Source organism: Trichosurus vulpecula, chromosome 4, assembly GCF_011100635.1.
Source record: "Trichosurus vulpecula isolate mTriVul1 chromosome 4, mTriVul1.pri, whole genome shotgun sequence".
NCBI lineage: Eukaryota > Metazoa > Chordata > Mammalia > Diprotodontia > Phalangeridae > Trichosurus > Trichosurus vulpecula.
The window spans coordinates 130,015,129-130,041,133 of NC_050576.1; the positions used below are offsets into that span (position 1 = coordinate 130,015,129).

At 36.4% G+C, this 26,005-nt stretch overlaps 1 protein-coding gene across 1 annotated transcript in view; it reads left to right on the plus strand.

Annotated features, from left to right (window-relative positions):
• DNAH14 (dynein axonemal heavy chain 14) overlaps positions 1-26,005 on the plus strand; it is a 377,809-nt gene that overhangs the window by 29,898 nt on the left and 321,906 nt on the right. Inside the window, exons 8-12 of the mRNA XM_036755542.1 lie at positions 1,298-1,442; positions 12,359-12,490; positions 19,581-19,831; positions 21,292-21,309; positions 21,488-21,596. Coding sequence (XP_036611437.1) covers positions 1,298-1,442; positions 12,359-12,490; positions 19,581-19,831; positions 21,292-21,309; positions 21,488-21,596 — 655 coding nt within the window. The remainder of the gene's footprint in view (positions 1-1,297; positions 1,443-12,358; positions 12,491-19,580; positions 19,832-21,291; positions 21,310-21,487; positions 21,597-26,005) is intronic.

Sequence of the window (26,005 nt, forward strand, 5' to 3'; positions counted from 1 at the left end):
CTCTCTATAGCATTTGACAGCTGACTACTCCCTCTTTCTAGAAGGATACTCTCTTCTCAGACTCTAGAGATACAGTATTCTCCTAGTTCTCTTTACCTCTCCAACTACTCATCATCTCCTTCACCAACTCCTCTTCACTTTAACTCTGTAATGTGGAAGTCTCCCAAGTTTTGATCCTCAACCCCTTTTCACTACTTTGGCAATATTATTTACTCTTGTGGTTTCATCTACCACTTTTATGCAGATGACTTTCAAATCAGTGGCCCCAGCCTTGTACCTTAAACTGCCTACAGGACATCTCTGCCTGGATAACCCATTGGCACCTCAGTCAATGTGGCCCAAATCAAGCACCATTTTCCTCCTATTCTTTTCTGACTTCACTATTTCTGACTGTCTTCCACATGTAAATAGTGAAATCTTTTGCTCTTCTTTATGTCTCTCTCACCTTTGCTTGGCATTCAGCAGCCCTCATGTTCTGGTACCTCCCTACCTTCCGGTTGATTTCATTCTTTTACTTTGTCCACTGGGTATGCCCTAGGCTTCCTAGTCTGTGCCTTGAATACATTCTTAACTGTTGAATTCCTGCCTGTCCTTCAAAGTCCCACTCAAATTTCCCCTCTATTGTAAAACTTTCCATGATATCCCCTGTAGATAATGGCATTTTCCCTCTAGGATTTCATGTAGTACTTAGTCTTTAATTTTTCCTTGTACTTACTAATGTACTGCTAGTTAAAATTAGAAATAGAATTAGAATTATACTTATCATTTCATATGTTTTATCCACAACTGTCTCCCTCTCTCTCCCTGTATTCCCTGCCTGTGAACATTCTGACGCCAGGGACCATGTTTCATATCTAGGCTAACCTTTTTGTTTCTCTCGCTTCCCCTCTTACCCCATGCCCACAGTAAACAATCAATAAAGTGATTTTTAAAAGTTAAACAGTTGTGTTTTATTTGAATAGGTGTGGAGGCAAAACATGGGTTTAGCAGTTCTTGTTGATCCTGACTCCCTTTTATTTCAGGTAGAAGATTTTGACATAGCACCCCTACCTAGGCTCTAACTCTCATGCGAACAGACATGCATTCCTCAAACAGAAAGTTTGTTTGCCTATAGAGTCCTAAGTCAGAAGCAAAAAGCCCCAAAGCCACTGAAAATTTTAGCATGGTAGAGACTAATAAGGCCACTTTAAATTTTAACCCAAAACTCACTTGAAATAAATTATTCTAGTTGACTCTAAGTTGATATAATTAACATTATTTTAATAAATGAGTTTTGAGATAATTTCTAAAATTCCAGATTGACATTGTACAAGCAACTTTTTTGGGCTGATAGATTATTTCAAAGATGTTTGTTTCAAATACGGAACCTTTGTGCAAATGCGAGTGACCTCCAAAAAGGCAGACTCTTTGAGGATAATCCCTCTGCCATCCTTCTGGTTAAGGTGAGTAAAAAAATAATATACCTTGAAGTTTATGTATAAAAACCGTATAAAATAATTGGCACTGAAATTTTTGATTCAGAGAAATATACAGTCCTAGATTCTAGTGCTAGATAAAAGCTTTTAGATAAAAGAATTTAATCTGGTCCTTCCCCCTTTTCTTCAGGCACCTAAAACATCCCAAGGAGGAGTTAAATGTTTAAAAACTCTTTTTCTATTATTAAATTTTTCCTAATTTTTTTTTAAATTTTTTTTTTTGCTTTTTGGCAGGGCAATTGGGGTTAAGTGACTTGCCCAAGGTCACACAGCTAGTACATGTGTCAAGTGTCTGAGGCCGGATTTGAACTCAGGTCCTCCTGACTCCAGGGCCAGTGCTCTACTGACTAGCTGCCCCCAAATTTTTCCTAAATTTTAACCTATGTATCATGCTTCCACTTAAGCCTGTTATTTTATTCTTTATTCTTGGGGATGGATGGAGAAAAACTATCTACCATTACTTTTATATAATTCTTAATTATATAATCATTGAATGAGTTTTAGCATTATTATAATAATGATACTAATAATGATGGTAGCTAAGGTATACTACTTTAAGGTTTGCAGAGTGCTTTAATATATTATCTCATTTTATTCTCATAACCTAGTGAGATAGATACTATTGTTGCTCCCATTTGATAGATAGGGAAACTGAATCTGAGAGAGGGTAAGTGAGTTACTTATTGTCACACAGCTGGTAAGTGTCTGAGGCAGGATTCAGAATAAAGTCTCATTGATTCCACATTTAGCATTTTATCCCTATGCCCCCTGGTTGCCTTGCTGCTGTAAGAGCTCATGGAATCTTAGAGTTGGAAGGAACATGATAGGCTCTTTAGACCATTAGACATGAGTTCCCTCTGCCATATCCAACAAGTGGTTGTCCAGTTTATGCTAGGGCACCAGCTGAGAGTTTGGGTTGAAGGGAGACTTCTTTCCTGTGGCAGCCTATTCTATTTTTGAACACTTCTGATATATATGTCATTATATTAAGCAGAGCTGAAGGTTTTGATTGATATTGACTTGTTTATTTGGTTTGTTGTTTTGCTTTTACTACTTGTATCAACAACCTTTTGGCTTTCACTTTCAACTATTAAAAGTACCTAGAATTATATTGTTCTCATTTTTTTTGGATGGAATTCATATAGAAATCCTGAGACAGGACATTATCTTGCTTTTTAAAAAATATTCAATATTGTGTAGACTTCTGCACAGGCGAAACAATTGCTTTTTGTAGTTGAATAAAGTTATTGGGATGGATGTGAATCTTTTGTAAATTCACTTTAAGCATCCTCGGGACAACCACAAGAGCAGTGAGGAGGATAAGAATGTTAAGTGCCTCATTATGCTGCATATTTTTTTTAGTCTCTGCTAGACTTCTGTATTTTGAAAACTTTTTAATATAGGTATCTTAGAAATTATGAGTATTTGGTATGTTGGAATCTATTAAGAACATAATTCTCATATTTTTATGGATTCTTATTTTGTCCAGGTGATGGTGGGCAGCAGTTTAGTATATAATAGTATTTTTCCAACCAATAGGAACAGCCTATTGGTTGGGTTCTCCAGGATATTTTGAAGTCTGTATTTGTAGAGGTTGTATGGGGATCTATCATCTGACAATCCATGCAAACTGCCAAGTTTCGGAGGTACTTCTAGTCACCAGGTAATGTCTTGGTAGGTGCTAACTTTGTACATGCTGCATTGATGCACTTTCTATTGTTGTGTTGCATAATTTATATTGATCATTAAGTCTGGATGCCTTAAAGGTAAGCCTTTTGCAATTTCTGGTAGCAGACCTCGTTGTGAATTGCCATCATAAAACTCCTGCTTCTATAACATAATAGCATATCCATATGATTTAGTCATTCATTCAGTGCTTCTTTGGGGAGATACTGTTGGCTGCATTTTATGGGTGTTGCTTATGGAGGATGCTGTAGGAAGCCACAAGCAGGTGTCCTGAACTCAGGTGTTGAAGTGACATAAATGGTAACTTGATGCAGGCAATTTTTGCTTTGCCTATAAGAAGCTAGTTGTCACATATTGATGGTCCCAGTGAGCACTAAATTCCACATTTTCTCCCTTTGGCTCAGAGACATGCTCTGCTAGTGGCTGTTGGAGACTGGTCAAGGGTAAAGAAGCCAGCAGGCCCAAGGAAACAAAGAGTCTCCCATGCTGGATGCTTTTATGTGTCTGTGGAATTGCCAGGTGCCATGTCACCAATGCATATGTAGTGTTTAGGGGAAAAAATCTATCTCCAGCTGTTTCAAAGCCAGCTGTCCAGCATTACTTCCTTGTTCCCATGTGGCTTAATATTCTATCTTTGGCACAACCTATGGATTTCCCTCTTGATAGTCCTCCTTGGTGGTGGTAATGTACTTGGTGATGCATACTTGATGGTACGTATAGGCCATAGCATACAACAGAGGACCTTTTGATTCATTTCCTGGATTGAACCATTTTGTAGTCTCCATCTGGAGGTAAACCACTTTCAGCTACATTTGGCAAATCATATGACATGCAACTATAACTGGCCTTTATTTTTACTTTGTGAAATGATGTCTATTTGTTCCGAAAGCTTATCTGTAGTTTTTTGACAAGTTTATCACATGTTCTAAGAATACCTATCAGATCTATTTTTTTTGGTGAGGAAGAGTTAATCTTTCAGTAGTTCAGTTAGGATGACAAGCCCTATGTTTTGTTAGTATTGTATGAGTTTTTGTAAAGATGCTTTCCAACTCTGTTATGATCCATTTTACAGTTAGTTCCAAAAATATACATTAAGACCGGTATTGTACTGGGGTTAATTGCTTTAAATGTGCTTTTCAAATTGAGTTTTGATTTCAAAATGCCCCTAAGTCTCTTAATGTACTCAGCCAGAGCTTTCTCCTTGATAGCTTTATGCCCAAAGTGTCTTGACCAGAGCAGACCAAGGTATTTATAAGTATTGCTTTCCTCTATTGGTTCCATATGACCTCTGAATTCAGGCATGAAGCCTTCAATCTATATCTTCTCTTGGTATACATTGCATTTTTTTTCGTCTGGTGAGTCCAAATGACATTTTAGAGTCACTAAAAAAGTATCCCACAAAATGAAGAAACTTTCGTTTCTTTTTCAATGTAGTCATATAGTTTGATGTCATCTGTGTACATGGATTTCGCAGAGCACAATAGTCTTAAGCTTTCAGTCAGTCAATAAAGCATTTATTAAGCAGCTACTGTGTGCCAGGCCCTGTGCTAAAAAAATAGTATAGCTGATGGGGGATGGAGAAAAGAATTCTACTGAACCTCCCCTTAAAGAGAAGTCCTGGAACCCATGGCCCTGCTCTCCAGTGAAAGTGTCCAAAGAGGGGCAGAGGGTGCTGATGAGATATGAGTCCCAGGAAGATCTAATCTTGCAGGATCATGAGATTTCTAAATGATGAGTTTCCTAGAGAAGGAAAGCATATTGCAGAATTCCAGGGAAGTCCAAAAGCTGTGTAGCTGGTGGGAAATGGGAAGAAGACTTGCTGAGCTCCCTTCTTAAATAGAGACTTTGGAGCCATGGCCCTGCCCTCTATCAGAGAATACAATTAGGATCTCCCTGACAAAAGTCACATTTTATATCAGTTATTCTTGACATTCTTGCATTGGTGGCATGTTTTACACAGAGAACTGAGAGATATCTCTTTGGACATCCAATATTCTGACATTTTCACAACAGTTGGGCATTTTATATATTCAAAATCACAGATTTAGAGTTGGAAGGAGCCTTAGAGACCATCAAGTTCAGTGTCTCATTTATTATATGATGGAACCAAGGTTAGGAAAGACTGTGACTTATCAATAGATACACAGCTAGTGTCTAGAAGTCTCCCTGACTTCCAGGTCCAGCAAACCATCCACTATGCTACCTAGCTGTCTCTTTGCATTTTCTTAAATAAGACATTAGTTCAGAACTTAGTCAAATGTTTTACAATAATCAAGAAATATAGGATATGAGGAAATGAGTTATTCAACAAGGTGCCTAAAAGTTTACTTTTGGGCATGTTGAATAACTCATTTTGCTCCTCAATCAATATAGTTTTCTTGTAAATTTTGATAGGTCTTTAGTGATACAAACTGTGAATACTTTCTATAAAGTACATGAATATTTCATTGGCCTAAATTTAGAGAAATTTCTGATGTTCTTGTCTTTTGGTAATAGACATATAGTAGCTTCAGTCAAGATGGATTAGGCTTAATCAAATGCAAACACTTTTGAAAAGGGACAGGGTCAAGGGAGAAAATTGAATAAAGGGGGACAGGATAGGATAGAAGGAAATATAGTTAGCCTTTCACAACATGAGTATTGTGGAAGTGTTTTACATAATGATACATGTGTGACCTATGTTGAATTGCTTGCCTTCCTAGGGAGGGTGGGTGGAAAGGGAAGAGGGGAGAGAATTTGGAATGCAATGTTTTAGAAGCAGATGCTCAAAAAAAAGTTTTTTTCTCATGCAGCTGGGAAACAGGATATATAGGGAATGGGGCATATCTATCCTGCCCTACAAGAAAGTAAGGGGAAAGGGGGTGGGGCAGGGAGTGGGGTGACAGAAGGGAGGGCTGACTGGGGAACGAGGCAATCAGAATGTATGCTATCTTGGAATGGGGAGGAGGGTAGAAATGGGGAGAAAATTTGCAACTCAAAATCTTGTGGAAATCAATGTTGAAAACTAAAATATTAAATAAAAATGTTAAAATTCAAAAATAAGATTTTAACTTGAGGGGAAATTGCCAATCTGTATTGATAAGCCAGTCAGTCAGTCAATAAAATATTCATCAAGCAAAAAAAAAAAAAAGATGGTTTAGGCTTATGTCTGAGAGGAAGCTGGTCACCCAGCACTCTCCCTTAGTAAATCCAGTGGCTCTCTGTTACTTCTATACTCAAATATAAACTTCTCTGTCTTTCCTTTAAAGCTTTTCACTATTTTTACTGTTTTCTTACATATGAGTGTCCTGTGTGCATGCTGTGATGGAGCAGTAGTGGCCTTGCGGTTCTTCATACACATCATTCTCTCTCTCATCTCCCACTGGCCGTCACCAGCACCTAGAATGTTGTCTGTCCTTATCTCCACCTCTTGGAATCCTTGTGTAACAACAATGTTGCTAGCAGCCGCTGTTGAGATGTAAGACCCAACAAAACTAGCAACAAGAGCTGCTAGCACAGGTTCTTTTGATCTGCTTTTCTAAGGAAAGCAACTTTAAGGGCTTAACAATCTCACTTTAATTAAACATACGTATATCATTCACTTAGTTTAGGGGGAAAAGCCAGCACCCTGAACTTCAGAGCAAAAACAAATAGAAATTACAAACAGAGACAATATCAACAGAGCAAACAACAAAAACCAATCTATCCATAGCAACACATAGTTACCAGGGAAGCAGCAACATCTGAGTTTCTTCAAAGCTGGACGGGGGTAGGGGTGTCCAGTGGCTACCCAGAATCTCCACACCAACACTCTTCTTCCAGTGAGTGAGAACCGGAAAGGCAAAACTCCAACCTCTGAGTTTATATACCCTGTTCAGGGTCAAAGGGAGTCACAACATGTGACTCAAGCCCACATGACCTAAAAGCATCACAAAGATGCCACTCAAACCCACGTAAACTAGACTTTTCCTTGAGGTAAGGAGGTCATAAAAGACTCCTGATTTAATCAAAGAAACAAAGGCCAGATTCATCAAGGGCACTTGATTAAATAAGTGCTTCAAAAGAGAAAGCAATAAAAAATAATTACCAATACACTTTGTTGTTGTTCAGTCATTTCAGTACTGTCAGACTCTTTGTGTCTCTATTTGGACAGGTTTTCTTGACAAAGATACTGGAGTGGTTTGCCATTGCCTTCTCTGGCTCATTTTATAGGTGAGGAACTGAGGCAGATAGGGTTAAGTGGCTTGCCCAAGGTCACACAGCTAGTAAGTATCTGAGGTCAGATTTGAACTCAGGTCTTTCTGACTCCAGGCCTGGCACTCTATCCTCTGCACCATTTAGCTGCCCTAAAAATAAAATATACAAACATAAATCATCAGTATTCCTATCTATTACCCACAAAACCCAACACTAATGGCACTAATACTACTGCTAGTGGAGTGGGGATTGGTCTAGCCATTCTGAAAGTCATTTGGTACTCTACCCCCAGATTCACCAAGCTGCATGCCCTTTCACCAAGCAATACTACCAAAGAGATCAGTAAAAGAGGAAAAGAACTCAGGAAGGAATGTTTGTAGGAGTTCTTTTTATAGTAAAACTAGAAAATAAAGGAATGTCCATCTACCAGGAAGTGGTTACGCAAATTATAGTATGTATAGAATGTAATGAAATTTTATTGTGTTATAAAAAATGAGCAAAAAAATGGTTTCCGAGAAAACTAGGAAGATCTGTCTGACAAGGTACACAGTGAAAGGAACAGAAAATGAAAAATTTATACAGTAACATTATAAATAAAAACAACTTTGAAATACTTGAGAACTTTGATCAGTGCAGTGACCAACCATGATTCCAGAGGACTGATCTAAATTTTTTTTTATATGGATCTTTTCTTCTTTCTTTGATCTCCCTGCCTTGTCTCTACCCACCTAAATTCATTCTCCACACAGCTGTCGAAGTAATGTTCCTACAGTGCTAGTATGACTATATGAATCCTGTCCTCTTTAAAAAAAATTTCCGTTATGAACTATCACCAAGTAAAATGGGCATTTTCATATAAATAGTAGAACATAAAGAAGGTTGTACATGAAACTTCAGATCTCTGTAATGTACAATTAAAGTACATAATAAGTTCAATATGAGGCTTTCAAAGCTATCCTGCTTGCTGGTGCTTGTTTCTGGCCATTCTTCTTCTCTACTCTGCATTTCGAAAAAAGATAACTCAATTATCTTCGTGTCTTTCTTTTCTCTTCTTGTCTTCTCTTTTCATTTACTAATTATATCATTCTTTATGTCTAAATCATGTACTCATTTTGACCTTATCTTGGTATACGGTGAAAGATACTGATCTGTGCCTAGTTTCTGCCAAACTACTCACCAGTATTCCCAGCAATTTTTGTAATTTGGTGGGTTCTTAACCCATAAGCTTGGATTTTGGGGTTTATCAAACACTAGTTTACTATGGTTATTTACTATTGTGTATTATGTACCTAATCTATTCCACTGATCCACCACTCTATTTCTTAGCTAGTACCAGATTGTTTTCATGATTACTACTTTGTAATAGTTTAAAATCTGATATTGCTAGGTCACCTTCCTTCACATTTTTTTTATTTGTTACTATTTTTTATAGCTCTATAAAATAATTCTTTGGTAGTTTAATTGTTTTGGCACTGAATAAGTAAATAAGTTTAGGTAGGATTATCATTTTTATTATATTTGTTCAGCCTACCCATGAAAACAATATTTTTCCAGTTGTTTACATCTGTCTTTATTTGGGTGAAAAATGTTTTGTAATTATGGTCATATGGTCCCTGGATTTGTCTTGGCAGGCAGACTCCCAAATATTTTATGTTGTCTGTAATTGTTTTTAATAAAATTTCTCTTTCTAGCTCTCCCTGCTGGGTTTTGTGACTAATATATAGAAATACTGATGATGTATGTGGGTTTATTTTATATCCTCCAACTATGATAAAGTTGTTCATTGTTTCACCTAGTTTTTAGCTGATATTCTAGGATTTTCTAAGTATACTATCATGTCATCTACAAAGAATAATTGTTTTATTTCCTCTTTGCCTATTTCTTATTCCTTAAATTTCTTTTTCTACTTTTGTTTCTATAGCTATCTTTTCTAATACTGTATTGAATAATATTGGTGATATTGGACATTCTTGCTTCACCCAGGGGTGAATCTTATTTGGAAGGCTTCTAGTTTATCCATATTATAGATAATGCTTGCTCCTGGTGTTAGATAGATACTACTTATTTTCAAAAAGGCTTCATTTATTCTTATGCCTTCTAATGCTTTTAATAGGAATGTGTGTTATATTTTGTCAAAAGCTTTTTCTGCATCTGTTGAGATAGTCTTATGATTTTTATGTTTATTTATACGTGCAATTTTGCTTATAGTTTTCATAATATTGAACCATCCCTATATTCTTGATATGTCTCACTTAGTCATAGTGTATGATCTTTGTACCATATTGCTGCAATCTTCTTCCTGGTATTTTATCTAAAAATTTTGCATCAATGTTCATTAGGGAAAGTGGCCTACAGTTTTCTTTCCCTGTTTTTGCTTTCCCTAGTTTAGACATCAAAACTATATATGTGTCATAAAAGGAATTTGGTAAGACTTCTTTACCTATTTTTCAAATAGGTTATATGGTATTAGAATTAATTGTTCTTGATATGTTTGATAGAATTCACTTGTAAATCAATCTGGTCCTTATACTGGAAAGGCTCTTGATCCCTTGTGACCCAAAGTGCTGCTGCTCCTTAAGGCCTCTACTCCTTTGTGACCAAAAGCATTGCTCACTGCCCTGGAACTGCAACCAAGAAGTGGGTAAGGGCAATGGAGTTTCCAAACAGCACTTTGTAATGTACCTTGTGTTAGCACAGAGTCCCCTGTAATCTCTTTCTGACCAGTGGCCAAATCTCCCTGGCATCTCTGGGCTGAAAGCTCCCAAAGTTGCTGCTGCTGCTGTCCCCACAGCCAAGACCCACAGTTCATATTACTGCCATGTGTACTCCGGGCCAGTGTCAACCTTTGTGTCACAGACCTCTCCTTCTGACTTCCTAAATTCTCTTGGTCTGGAAAAATGTCTCACCTTGATCTTTTGTTGTCTTTGCCTCTTCGGAATTTGATTTGAGGAATTATTTTAAAATTGTTTGGAGGGGCATGTTGGAAGAGCTTGGATGTAGTACTTCCTCTATCCCACCATCTTGACTCTGCTCCCAGTTCTTTCATTTCATCCTCATATGGCATGGACCCCCCTTACTATAAAGTACTCATCTTCTTCTAGACACAATCCAGCTAGACATTGCCATAAATAAAATGTGGTACCCAGGGCTAAACACAGTATTTTCTCATGGCAGTATATGTGTGGTTTGGTCACATATGAATATATTTCCTCAAATGTAGTATCCAGAACTAAACATGTTATACTCCATTTTTGTGAGACTATCCCTCTCATTTAATTCTGTTAAAGATTATTCTCTTCCCTCTTCCTATCTCTTATAGTATTTTGCTTATACCCTCCCTTTGCCTTTATCACTTTATATACCTGGTATCATCCTGATTTGTTGATATACCTTATCTCTCCATCAGAATATATGTTCCTCGCTCAATACATCTTTGTCTTCTAGGATCCAACAGAGTGTTTCACATACAGGTGCCAGACGGGTTTCTTGAGCTGAATAGTAAATGCTCAATAAGTCTTGTTGATGTGATTTAGGTTGTGACTAGATTGTGTAGGTCTTTGAATGTTTGGTCCAAGAGTTTAAATTTTACCTTATTGCCACAAGCAGGAGGTGGCAGGGGGAACCCTTTGAAGATTAATATGGAAGAAAATAATGTAATAAAAATGGCAGTTTAGGATGGTTAACATTATTTTAGTTGTGAAGTATCCTGTTTGTAACGGGGAAAAACGGAGGTCAGAAGACCAGTTAAGGGTAGTAGTAATAGACATGAAATGATAAGAACCTGAAATAAAACATTAGCATTAGGAATATTCATAAAGAAAAGACTCTAGAGTCATTTTGAAGCTAGAACTTTAGAGATTTAGAAGGTACTTCAGCTAAAATCTAGTCCAATAGTGGGCAAATTTCCCACTTCTGTTTCTCTTATCCCTTGATCCAGGGTGTTGTGGTTACTGAAGAAAAATTTTAAAACTGTCTTTCCCCTATCTCCATACTCTAAGCACAGAACAATCATACTCTAACCATAATTTAATCATTATACACTTCAGTCTTACCCTCTGGAAATCTATATACCTATCAAGTGATGAGTTATGATGATACTACTGCACTTTAAGAAAGGGATGCTATGGGTGTTGGCAGTTTGAGTAGAGAAGAGGATATAGATGCTAGAATACTATGAAAGTCCAACCTGCAGAACTTGGCAATAGAGTGGCAACTGATGGAGGGGAAGGGAGGAAGGAAGGAGGGATAGAATTTGGAGCTCAAAACTTTAAAAAACACAAATGTTACAAAAATTGTTTAAACATGCAATTGGGGGAAAATAAAATATATGTATGTGTATATATATATATATGTATATATACATAACGTATATGTTGAATTTAACACTGAGAAAAGTGAATCCTATATTTTGAGTTGTGGGTGAATGGAAAGATGGTTTCTTCAGTAGAAAGAGGGCATTTAGGAGAAGGAGCAGGTTGTTTAGGGGAAGATAATTATTTCAAATTGGAACCTGTTGAGTTTGAGGCACTGAGCATCAGTCAGATGGAATCTCAAAGGTCAGCTAAATCAATTCCTTAATTTTATAGGAAAAGACACTGAGAGCCAGAAAAATATAATGACTAGTCTAAGGTGGCATATATAGTATAGAGACTAGAGCTTATGTGTCTTGCCTTTTTCTGTTATTATTCTCTGATTGCTTCTTACAGGGAGAGTGAGAGTGGCTGAGGCTGGAGTTACAGAGCATCAAAGATCATTGTCATTCTAAATATATTCACTTTTATACATCTCCTTAAAACTAGTTTTAATAATTGGTAATTGTGCTTTTTTCCTGTTCCTTTGACATTGTTAATTCTATGAATTATCAGGGGTTTTTGTTTGCTTGTTTTTATGGATATTACTTTGAATTATCATTTAATTCCTTCTTTAATGACCTAAAAAGATGATCAAAATATTTTTATCGCCCTAGTTTTATAAATGAAGTTTGACTTTCAAAGGCTTATTCTTTACTCTTGTTGCGTTAGCTGGACCGATATCATACGTACTCCCTAGATGAGTTCTGTGAAGAGCAGTTAAAGCAGACTGTCCAAGCACTAAAAGAGCTCGAGGAACTTAAGGCAAAAATCATTTCCGTGATTAAAAGTACATTTTTACAGGTAATTCTTTGAGATATCTCATTTCTCTATATTTACCCTCTAGATCCTGAATGTCATACCATATGTGTCTGTGTTGAAACTCTTCAGTTCCATTCTGATCACTTCTTCAGCTTACCAGGGTTATAGAAGAATAACTTCCATGTATTAGGTAGAATTATTGCTCCAAGTTGAAAAGAGCACAGGGAGAAGTCAAGTTGAGGTGCTAAAGGACTGATCAATTAATCCAATATTTATTGAGTCCCTGTTGTATACAACACATTTTGCAAGACACTGTGGAGAATACAAAAAACTATTAGATGTGGCCTTGTCCTCAAGGAGCTTAAAACTTGGTAGAGGGGGTGGCATATTCAGGACACATAAATAACAACGCAAGGGAGTAGGAGATAAATGACAAATGAGTGGTGCATATATTTTGTGTTACAAAAAAAATAGAAGAGTAAGATATCTATCACTGCAGAGAAGGTTAAGGGAAGTTTAATGAACAGTTTAGTCGATTTAAATAAGTGGAGAAGGGGTGGAAAGACTTTCAAGGTGAGGAGCATGATGAGCTAAGGGAAACTGTGAGTAGAACATTTTGACTGTTGCATAGAGTTTGTATGAGAGTAATGGGAGAAACAAGGCTGGGACCAAATGAGTGAGAGCTTTCGATACCACTCTAAGTTTGGAGCTCATGCTGTAGGCAATGGGGAGCCACGGGAAATTTCTGAATGCAGAAATGAAATGGAAGCCTATTGTCAGAAGGTTAATCTGATGGCGATATGCAGGATAATAACATTCCTACGTTGCACAGGAACCCACTGCACACACATGGACATCTTTAGCGTTACAATTAAATATTTATGACATCATCACTTGATAAATTTGGATTTATAAGTTCAGTCCTCAGGTGAGTGCCTCTTCATTAAGCGTTTTGCCTGTGATTATGATGCAGCATTATTATGGCTGGATAGCAAAACTTTGGTTCTGTTTTTATGATCTGAAAAGCAATAGGCATGGTTCACCAAGAGAAATAATGGAATATTTTGCCACCTAACTATGCTTTTGATGATGATGATGATAATGATGATAAATAGCTAACATTTATATAGAGCTTACCATGTGCCAGGCACTGTGCTAAACACTTTTAAAATATTCTCTCATTTGATCCTCACAACAACCCTGCAAGATAGGTGCTATTATTAACCCTATTTTACAGATGAGGAAACTGAGGCAAAAAGGGTTAAGTGTCTGAGGCTGGATTTGAACTCAGGTCATCCTGACTCCAGGCCTGGAACCTTATTCACTGAGCCATCTAGCTGCCCCAAGTTTAAAATAGAAGTCTGATTAAAAAAAACACTAAACAAGACTATCACCTAGTGTTATTTAGTACTATTTTATTTTTACAGATATGAAATGTAATTTAGAGGTCGATTAAGAGAAAGTCAAATACCCAACGATAATTAGCTAGCCTGTTAATTATCCTAGAATCATTGTTCAAAAGGCCTTTACATATCAGCAGGTCTAACCCCTTCACTTTATAGATGAGGAAACGGAGTCCCAGAGGGGTTCTGACTTGCCCATAGTGACAAGCATATCTATCAGTACTTGATCCAGCTGTGATTTCTACCCAGTAGAAACTGGTCCAGTAGAACTCACCCAGAAGCCTCACTTGGAATTCAACCTTCCTAGAATTCCCCTGTAGCTGTGGGAGTCTTTGGTGTCAGAAGTCTTTCCAGATCCTTTCTTCTCTTATAGGTGGCCTTTCATCATCAGTCATTAATGGTCTATTTGTCCTTTTAAGGCTTATAGCTAAAGAGAATCATAACCTCACTAGGCATTTTTGATCAGTCAGTTGAATCCTTTTGTGTTCCTTCTAACAAGGAGTGTGCTGGTAAATCTTTAACAACTAGGAAAAATGTATGCATGACACATTTTTTAAAGTATAATCTGCACTATTAACATTTTCTCCATCACTTAAGTCTATAAAATCAGTAAAACAATAAATTAAGCTCTGATTTGTAGCATTTGCTGATTTCTAAGGTATAAATGCGCATACTGAAAATTTAACTGGTGGCTTTCTCTAGCTGGTAAGAGCTGACTCCTGTGAGCCCCTGCCTCTAGCTCTCTTCCCTCTCCTCTGACTCACTTCCCTCTCCCTGATCTGTATGGCCAAGCAGAAAGAAAAGAATCAGTTACACATGGTGCAATTCCATAGTTGCATTAGCCCTCTCATGACTCTTTCTCTTAGAAGCATTGCCTGGACCCAGCTTCCATGGATAGAGAAACAAGACAGAGCTTGTTGCTAAAAATTATAAAACAGCAGCAAGATTTCTGTATTAAGAAATTCTTCCCAGGATTTGTTTAACAACCATCTCAGCCACAGAATTAGAAATGCTTTCTGTTAGGGCTTGGATTTACCATCTAACTGTTGGGATATATGTACTTGAATAACTGGATGTATCTACAATCCCATCTATGTGGGTACTCCCATCCCATGTCTCTGGGGTTGTTATCCGTGTCTTTGTAGAAATCATCCACAGGGTGTGCTAAAGATCTTTGTTTAGTTCTTTTAATATTTGTGAATACCAGTGAGGTTCTCAGATGAAGTCCATCCACTTTTCTTCACTCTTTTTACATAGCTAGCCTGCTTCCCTTTACTTTCATAGATGTAATAATAACAATAATAGCTAACATTTGGATAGCCTACTATGTGCTAGGCACCGTGCTAAGCATCTATAAATATTATCCCATTCAATCCTGCAAGGTAGGTGCTATGATTGTTCCCATTTTATAGTTGAGAAAACCGAGGCAGACAATGATTAAATTATTTGCGCGGGGTCACCCACCTAATAAGTGTCTGAGGCTGGATTTAAACCTCTGACTCCAGGCTAGTGCTGTATCCACTGCACCACCTAGCTGACCCCAAGATGTCATTGATATATTCTTAATGTGCTTTGTACTTACAACTCCCATGCATGTTTTCATTGCTGTTTGGTTCTGCCACCATTTTGAATCTTGCATAGTGGTGTTTCATGATTCTCAACCGTAAAATTTCACTGAGAGAATATCAGTCTTGAAAAAGATAAGCTTTTGCTGGTATGAGAAATGTAGGATCTTTGTGTTGCAGTTTCCTGAATGGGTTGCAGCCTGTTTCCTTCTCTTCAGTTCTGAACCCAGCTATTGCCCATCACTAGTACTGTCCAAGATAAACTGATGGAATAACTCAGTGACAATCACATATGTTCTTCATCCAGTTTATTTTCCCATTGATTAATTGAATCTTTTGAATGGCCATGGTTCTTGGTGAGGAGAAATCAGAGTTTCAGTACTAGATACAAACAGTTTAGTGTCACTCACAAATGGGAGCATGTGCAAAACCTCACCATCAAGAGGAATTCCTTCTATTTGGACTTGTTTTCCTTAGAACATCCTCCATGACCCTTGGATAAGTCTTTTGGCCTCTTTTGTTTATTGCCTTACTTACTTAGGGGTACTCAGTCATCAGAGCTCTCTGTGGTCTAGGAAATCATAGAATCACTATCATTTTAGGCATATAATAAAGAGAGAAAATAAAGTATTAGCAAGAAGCCCAGTAGGTTCTTAGGTAGTGTTAGTGATAAATTGTTTTTGCCACACATTACTCCTCAACTGGGTTATTGATAAAAGTATTGCACTTTGAAACACCTATTCATTCTTCACTAGTTTAGATTGATTCATTTTTTTTCCAGTGGAAAAAATGGTCTATTTTGTTTTTAGTTTTAAAGTTTTATTTTGAAATAAAAGGTTTTTTAAAATCATTCTGAAGGCTTCCCAGGAGATATGATTTTGGTTCTTCTTTATAACCTTAAATTTGTAAATAAATTTAATAGATGTTCTTAAAGGTATTTTGATACATCAATATATCTTTCTTTTAGCCTTCCAGAAATTAAGGATGCCTCATAGAATTGCAGAATTGCAGAGCTAGAAGGGATATCAGGAGTAATCTAAGCCATTCCTCAAAAAGAATGGCTAATTCAGTGTGCCCAATATTTATTATTAAAATATTTAAAAAGATGATATTTGTTTATATTTATTATTTGATTATATTTTAAAAGATTTAGCACAGAACCTAGATAGGTTCTATGTAAATGCTTATTTCCCTCTCCCAACAAGTTAGTCATTCAGCTTTTGTTTGAAGATCTCCACTGTGGAGGAACCCACTAGTCTTTGAGGCAACCCATTCCCCTTTTGGAATAGCTGCAATTGTTAAGAAAGTTTTCCTGACATCAAGCTTAAATTTAATTCTTTGTATTCCTACCATTGCAACTATTTTATTAGTCCCTAGACAATTTTGTCTTAATAGATTCAGCCCACTAATATCTGTTTGGGTCATTTCTCTGTCTTTCTCAGTGTTAACTGTCCTTCACATCTTTGTGAAATTTGCCATTTGACAAAGACACCACCTACACTCTTACCTAAGCCATTGATTAAAAATGTCAAACAGCACAGTTCCAAGAAGATATTGGTACAATCCATGGAAGACCACCTTCTGAGTTGATATCAAATCACCAATAATTATTCTTTGAATCTGACCATTCTACTGGATTTGGAAACCATTTAATTATCCTTTGGTGTAGTCCCTTTGCCTATGCATCTTTTCCAAAAGAAAGACCAGAACTACTTCATCAAAACTCTTTACCAAAACCTGAATAGGCTACAGCATTTCCCTAATCCAGTTTTCCAAAAAGAAAATCAAGTCTTGTATGACTTAATCTTGTTGGGTCCTTGTAAGTGTCACTTGCTTCTCTAGATATTCACTCAACATGTATTTAATTATATGTTTTGTAATTTAGCCAGGAAATATAGTCAAAGTCACTGGCCGACCTATAATTTACCAAGTATCCTTTTCCTTTCTTGATCATTGGAATACTATTTGCCCTTCTCTAGTCTTCCAGTACCTCTCCCTTTCTTCATGAGTTTTCAGATACCACTGACAGTACTTCAGCAATCACATTCTCCAGATCCAGAGGATACAGTTGATCTGGGCAGCTAAGTGGCTTAGTGAATAGAATGGCAGAATGTTAAGAGAACATAAGTTCAAAACCAGTCTCTCATACTAACTAGCTGTGTGACCCCAGGCAAGTCATGTAACCCTGTTAACCTCAGTTTCCTCATCTGTAAAATGAGCTGGAGAAAGAAACAGTAAACCACTCCAGTATCTTTGCCAAGAAAACCCTAAATGGAGTAATAAAGAGTTGGACACAACTTATCAACAAGTTGACTTGAATTTGTCAAAGGCAACACAGTGCTCTCCTGAGGTCACCTTATTTATTTTGGGTAATAACACTCTCTTCACCATTTTTATTCTGTACTTTTAAGCCCCCAGATCATTCTTTTTGGCCAATAAAATAGAAGCAACTCAGAATTAAGCAAATCTACTTTCTCTCTGTCATCAGTTCTCAGTCTTCCTTCCATCCTTAGCAGTGCTAATGATTCCCGCTTTGATTCTCCTTTTCTCCAATATATTGGAAAAAACCAACAACAAAACCTCTGGATTTTCCTTCACCTTCCTTGTTAGTCTCTGCTCATTCTGAGCTTTAGCATTCCTGACACTATTTTTACAGTATCATGCCACATTTTTGTGTTTATCCTGTTACCTCTCATTTCTTCCATATTACGTACGTGGTCTTAAAAATGTTAATTGGTTGATGAGGCTCCTTGGACAATTCCTGTTTGTCTTCTTCATCAGCACTGAGTTTTCTTGTGTCTTCAGAATTCTGTTCTTGAGAGCATCTCATCTCTTCTGGGTCGGTGGCTGTTGCAGAATTGTCCATGCCCTACTTATCATTGTTCTAGATTTTTGGAAATCTGCTCTCCTTCAGTTGAGATAGTATGCTAGAATGTGCTCATCTTTCTTTTCTTTCTCTATTACATCCTCTTAAGAGGGTGTGGTCACTTATTTCCAGTGTTCCCACCCCTCGTACCCTAGGAACCAGTTCTTTTTTGGTGAGAATCAGATCCAGAATGGTATTTTCCCTTGTTGCTTCCTCTACCTTTCATAAAGTTATAAGGCAAGTCAGAATGTTATTAGTTGCATTGCTTTTGGCAGATAGAAAGTTCATAAATATTTGGATAATTGAGTTGCTTCATTTATATCATGCCTTTTGCCTGGATATTATAGTTAATTTCCCAAACTTCTCATTTGTTTCATCTTTTTGTCCATGTAGAATATAGTATACTTCAGTGATATACAATTCTGTTTCTCCCACCATTGATCTTTACTCAAATGTAATTCACCATGCTACCCCATCTGGATCCTGCATTTCTTTACATGCATATAATTCTTGAATATACAATAGGTACTTCCACTTTCTCTCCTCTCACTCTCTTCTTAACCCCTTATACTTCAGCTTCCAACCTTACATTACACAAAAATTGCTCTCCAAAGTTACCAATGATCTCTCCATTGCCAAATCCAATGGCCTTTTCCCAATTCTTCTCTTCTTTGACCTCTCTGCAATTGTCGACTCTCCTCCTTGACACTCTTTCCTTTCTAGACTTTCTAGGTCTTTCTCCTCATTCTCCTCCTACCCACCAGACTGCTGCTTCTCAGCCTCTTTTGCTGGATCCTCATCCAGATCATGCTTTCTAACCACTATATTTATTTCATTCCTGTGGGCTAATGGGAATTTTTTAAAGCATCAATTAAAAAGCTCTTTATGGAATTCACACTTTTCAAAATATTTATAAGACTTCTTGAACTTTCTTCTGTTGTGGGCTACATCCTTCTTTTTTCTAAGCATGAATTTTAGTTTATATGCTCAAGACATAAAGACCTTTGTAGATGTATTCCATAAACTAAGCTATTCCTTGAAGTTTTCTTGTCTGACGTCCCAGACCCCAATAAACTGTTCACAAGTGATTTACTGATTTAAGATGTGCTTCTAAAAATACATAATAGTAGGTTTTCTTTAGATTGATGTTTAAGACAGCATATTATTGCAATGAATTTCAAATTAAATTTATGAAGTTTTATTTCATTGTATTATTTAGACAAATAATACTACAAAACAATGACTATGACATTTCAAGAAATAAAGAAGTTGTCCTCTTCCTCCAAATTTGCTTAAAGGTTGCAGAAAGGAGGGGAATAAGAAGTTGTTTTGAGCATGAACCACTTGCAAATAAGATAGAACATGTCAAGGCACCTGCACATCGTCGTATGGTAAAGAGATTTTCAAGATTTCTTAAATTAGTTGACCACATATTCCAAGAACTCATCCGACAGCTGGTGCAGACTGCAATCAAACTATTTTTGGATTTACTTAATAAATCTAGCAAAGTGGGATGTTCAGCAGAAAAAACAAATAAAGACCTCATAAAGTAATTCCTACATTTTTTTCTTAAGGATATGCAATAACTTTTAAATGTATTGACAAGTTTTTGAGAACTATCTGATAATATTAAAAATAATTCAGAAAATCCCCTTCTTTATTTTATCATAACTGAAATTAACCAAGTATATTGTTCCATAATACTTTATTATATTTTGCTCCTAAATTTAAAATAATTCATTTCGCTCTGAATTTTGTATGTCTGTGTACATGGTATATGCCTCTTCTAATTTTAACTTTAAGCACAGCTTACAGAGCAATTACAAAGGTTAAAAAACTGATTCAGTTCCAAGAAATACTTTTTGAATACTTCAACCAACCAAATTGAAATACTGCACAGACATTATTCCAAATATTTTTGAAGGTATTTTCTTTTTTATGTAAATGCAATACTAGATAGAGGACTAGCCTTGGAATCAGAAGACTTGTGTTCATATCCAGTCTCTGGCATTCACTAGCTGTGCGTGTCCATGGGAAAGTAACAATCCCTCAATGACCTAGGCCAGGGCTTCTTAAATTTTGAGTTTCTACCACATTCGTTGGTGTTGCGTTGCCTGACAGTATATGCAGTGCAAAGTGTTCATGCTTTGTGTTCAGAACCAAGGCTGCAGTGAAGTTGTCAAGTGCTGCCAGAAACACCTTGTTATGCATTTGATTTTTAATTCATTTTTGGTCATTGTGTGTTCAGAAACCTTTCACTGTTGGACAACTTTTTTGTGACCCCATGTGGGACAGTGAAATGCTGCTAAGTAATTCTCTAAAATAATAAGCAGCACATGTGTAACTGATCTGTATTACTGAAAGGAGTTTTCATAGCAGGAGTTACCCAAACTGATGAAATCTCAGGCCTAGACGACAAGAACAAAAAAGTATGTAATATAAACACTTTTAAAACACAGATTTATACACGAGTTATCTATATTTCTCTAAACACTTTTAAAGGCCAAAGTTTTCATTTTGCTATTTATGTTTATGATGGTAGCAGGGTAATTGTGGCGAAGTGTTCCACTAATTAATTCTTCATTACTATTTCCTATCTTTAAAATGTATTTTTGCCCCTTTTGACCTATTGAATATATGCCAAAGTAGTGATAAGTATAATTCAGGACATTATTCTATCATATAGTTCTTTAGTAGCATTCACAACATTTAAAAACATTTGTGGCTATTTTGAAAGTGTCAAGAAAAGTGTTGTAGATTTTTTTTAAACAAACAAAAACATCAACTAGAATAAAATAAACCATAAAACTAGTCCATTCCCTTTATTTTCCTGATGAAGAAAACAAGATTCAAAAAGAATTTGCTACACAGTCCTATTACATTGGTAAAAACTAAAATCAGAATTTCAGTCTCATAATCCAGTATTGTTTTTGCTATTCCATGTGGCCTTGTCTTAGAGATAATAATCAAATATAAATCTCTTGTGATTCAAAAGTTAAACACCAAAAGAAATAAGAAAACTATATTGTAGTCTTTGAAGACAAATAGCAAAGATATTCTTTAAAAATTTAAAATTTGCAAACATTCTATTAATTTGTTAGCAAATTTAATTAATGTTTCTATTTATCATATAAGTTAAAACACTTTTTTAATATGTAGTTGAAAATTGAAAGTCGTCTCCAGTTTTTGTTATTTGTTAATCTAGGGCGACAAAGCAAAACATATCGTTTAAAGTGCCAAAAGTTACGGATGATAAGGAAGAAAAATGTGAGTCAGAAACCGATATCAAAGTTTCGCAAGATGATATCACAAAGGTAAAATAACCTCTGAGATATATAAAAATTAGTTTGTTGAAATGTAATAAAGAAGGAGAGGCTAGGTTTAAGAATTTTGTTTTTTCACCTTCACATTGAAGTGTTGTAATTTGTGTGACTGCTGCATGTGCTTTATTTAGCAGTGACATTCAGGAGATAAAGACAAGTTGATATTCATAGAAACTCTGGCTGATGGTTTGAAATGATCAGCCAACACACTGAAAGGGGGAATTGGCAAATGAATGTAGATCATTCAAGGCAACTAACCAACATTACTGGATAAAATGTTTATGTTTCAAAAAAAATATTTTTATATAACAAGACCCCAGCAACATTTTTGTGTACCTCTAAATTTTAATAGCTTCTCCACAGAGACTGTAGATACTTTACTGAATCTTTAAGAGATGATAGGGTATTGAGAGCCCGACAGTTTTGATGGTCATTCTAGCGATTTACCTGCCATGACACAAAAGAGACTGCCTACAGTGAAAAAGAGGATGAAAAGCTTCCTTCCTGGGGGAACTGTTTTAACTTTTGCAAAGAAATATTACAAAGAGAGTTCTTGAGAAACTTTGACTGTTCTTCTTAGAGAACTACATGTTAAGACTATTTCCAGAATTGAGAAGTTTATAGCTATAATGATGTAATTTTGTCTTTGATCTTTCTCAAAGTTAATTATGAATAAATATATTTATGTCTTACTATTTGTTACATTGATAATAAATAGCAGAACCCATATTTTTGGTATTTGTTTAAGCCTAGAAAATTAGGGGATGTAATATAGAAAGAGGAGCAAGCATTTATGGGGGAGGGGTTTTCCATGGGGGTGAGGTTCAGAGTTAATTATTTAATAAGTGGTAGCAGTGTTGCAATTTTAGTAATAAAGGTAGAAGTATTGGAAAAAATATCCCTTTGTTTTGTGAAAACACAGGCTGAGAATAAGGAAGGGGACTGCCAATGGAAGATATAGCAATGGATGATTCCCACCCAAATAGAAGCAGGTTGATGTAGTGGATAGAGTGCTGAACCTGCAGTCATGATGCTCCTTCACACACATATTAGTTGTGTGACCTCTAAGCAAGTCATTTGCCCTCTAGGGCTTAGTTTCTTTATTTATAAAATGTGATTAGACTCCATGGCTTCTGTGGTACCTCTGAGCTCTAAAACTATTGTATAATTCTATATTGGGGTCTGGCCAACCCTAAATTCCTCTTGCTACATGTGGAGACTTGTATTTGGGACATTTTTCTTTTCTTACAGGCATTTTATCTTTAAAAAAACCACAGTGCTGCTGCTGATTAATGACACTCGTTGCCCATTTTTTCATATATATTAATTTCATATAACATTTTATTGCTTATTACCACTTATGCTTCATATTTAATAATAGTATAGTGGTTGAGCATCTGATTACACAGGTTGGTCTTGAACCTATAATGTGATTGGTACTCTGATTTTCTCAATACTAAATTTTAATGGTCTGGTGAGATCTTGAAGCTTGCATAGTTAATACTTTGAGAAGTTCCTTCAACCAATCCTTGGAGCCTAGCAATTCCTTCCTCTTTCTGCTGGATAAAAGTTCTTAGAAAACCAGAATCTTGCCCTAAGAATCACTGATGATGCTTTTGGACTTACGTAGTCAGCTTTCTCCATAGCACAGAGCCAAATCCAAATACAGCACTCAAATGGATCTGTGTTCTCATAAATTGGTATATTCCTGGCAATGATGCAAATTATAATCCATTCACAACTACCCATCCTCTCCATCTCTTTTCCATTTCCTTCTATAAGTTTGCCAAAGGGTGGCGTGCTTAAGGCCTGCTTTTCTTTCCCCTGACAACTTGCTCCTACCAGTAGAGCCCCTGGCTATCTCCCACTATTTTCCCCTGCCCTCACAAAGTAACCTAGCAATCTTGTTTTCTAAATCATATATTTTCCTGATGACTTACTTTCTTTATTTCTGATCCTGATCTTCAGAGTTCCTTATTTGTTTTATGTTGCAGACTCTTCATAGCACCATTTAACTCTCCATTATCCTCTGAATAATCACACTTTAAATATTTCAGAGACTGTGTAGCATGTCTCCTCACTATATAAGAATCTTGTAAATTATTAGTATTAAGATGATAGGCCTTTGTTTCAGGGAGATATTGGGGGTCATTAAAAGTGCTCTTTAATTTCCTACCTCATTCTTTTCCTTCTGTTTATTTGTAGATGCTGTTTATTGGCCATTTGTCTTTTCTGTCTCCAAAATGTACAGAGCCTATTGGTTTTCTTTCCTAACACTTGTCATGATCCTAAGTATCTCTTCTGTTATTTCTTGTCAATGTCTTTGACTTTTCTAGAGCAATGGATTTGGAGCTAGACGACCCAGATATAAATTCCACAGTGGCTTTCTTGGGCAAATCACCTACCTTATCTAGACTTCAGTTTTCTTATCTATAAAATGAGAGGGGAAAGGGAGTGATGAGATACCCTCAGGTACTTTCTTCCTCTCAACCTATCTTATTGATCCATATTTTCCAATGTATTTTTTGACATTTTAAACTATTCCCTCCTTTGCATTAGCATCACCCAGTATCCAAGAATGTGTTGATTTGATTTGGAGGATCTTATCCATTTCTTCATAGAACTTCCCTACCTTTTTGTCCTCTCCATAGATGGTACACATAGCATAATTATGTCCATGGTGGTCTTTTGTTTGTGTTCTACTGGCAAAATGTGGAAAAAAAAGAAATGAGGCCCATCTGTTCCTGCATACATATGACTTGATTCCTGGGTTAACCTGACTTCTCTGTCATCCACAGCAGATTCCCTGCCCTAAGGTGATTTTTTTCCTTTCTTTTTTTTATTTAATATATTTAGTTTTCAGCATTGATTTTCACAAGAGTTTGAATTACAAATTTTCTCCCCATTTCTACCCTTCCCCACCACTCCAAGGTGGCGTATATTCTGGTTGCCCCGTTCCCCAGTCAGCCCTCCCTTCTGTCACCCCACTCCCCTCCCATCCCCTTTTCCCTTTCTTTCTTGTAGGGCAAGATAAATTTCTATGCCCCATTGCCTGTGTATCTTATTTTCTAGTTGCATGCAAAAACTTTTTTGTTTGTTTTTGAACATCTGTTTTTAAAACTTTGTGTTCCAAATTCTGTCCCCTTTCGAAAGTGTTTGTTTTTGATTACCTCCACCCCCATCTGCCTTCCCTTCTATCATGCCCCCTTTTTATCTTCTTCTTCCTCCTTTTTTCCTGTGGGGTAAGTTACCCAATTGAGTAGGTATGGTATTCCCTCCTCAGGTCAAATCTGATGAGAGCAAGACTCATTCATTCCCCCTCACCTGACTTCTCTTCCCTTCCTACAGAACTGCTTTTTCTTGCCACTTTTGTGTGGGAAAATTTACCCCATTCTATCTCTCCCTATCTCCCTCTCTCAATATATTCCTCTCTCATCCCTTAATTTGATTTTATTTCTTTTAGATATCTTCCCTTTATCTTCAACTCACCCTGTGCCCGCTCTCTCTCTCTCTCTCTCATGTCTCTCTCTCTCTCATGTCTCTCTCTCTCTCTCTCTCTCTCTATATATATATATATATATATACACACACACACACATACATATATATGTATACACATACATATATGCATACATACACACTCACATATACATATATATATACATAAAGATTATATATATATATATATATATGTATATGCATATTCCCTTCAGCTACCCTAATACTGAGGTCTTGTGAATCATACACATCATCTTTCCATGTAGGAAATTAAACAAAACAGTTCAACTTTAGTAGGTCCCTTGCAATTTCTTTTTCTTGTTCTTTTTTTTTTGTTTACCTTTTCATGCTTATCTTGATTCTCGTGTTTGAAAGTCAAAATTTCTATTCAGCTCTGGTCTTTTCACTGAGAAAGTTTCAAAGTCCTCTATTTTATTAAAAATCCATATTTTGCCTTGGAGCATGATACTCAGTTTTGCTGGGTAGGTGATTCTTGGTTTTAATCCCAACTCCATTGACCTCCGGGATATCGTATTCCAAGCCCTTCGATCTCTTAATGTAGAAGCTGCTAGATCTTGGGTTATTCTGATTGTGTTTCCACAATACTCAAATGGTTTCTTTCTGGCTACTTGGAGTATTTTCTCCTTGATCTGGGAGCTCTGGAATTTGACGACAATATTTCTAGGAGATTTCTTTTGGGGATCTATTTGAGGAGGCGATTGTTGGATTCTTTCAATTTCTATTTTGCCCGGTAGCTCTAGAATATCAGGGCAGTTCTCCTTGATAATTTTTTGAAAGATGATATCTAGGTTCTTTTTTTGATCATGGCTTTCAGGTAGTCCAATAATTTTTAAATTATCTCTCCTGGATCTATTTTCCAGGTCAGTGGTGTTTCCAATGAG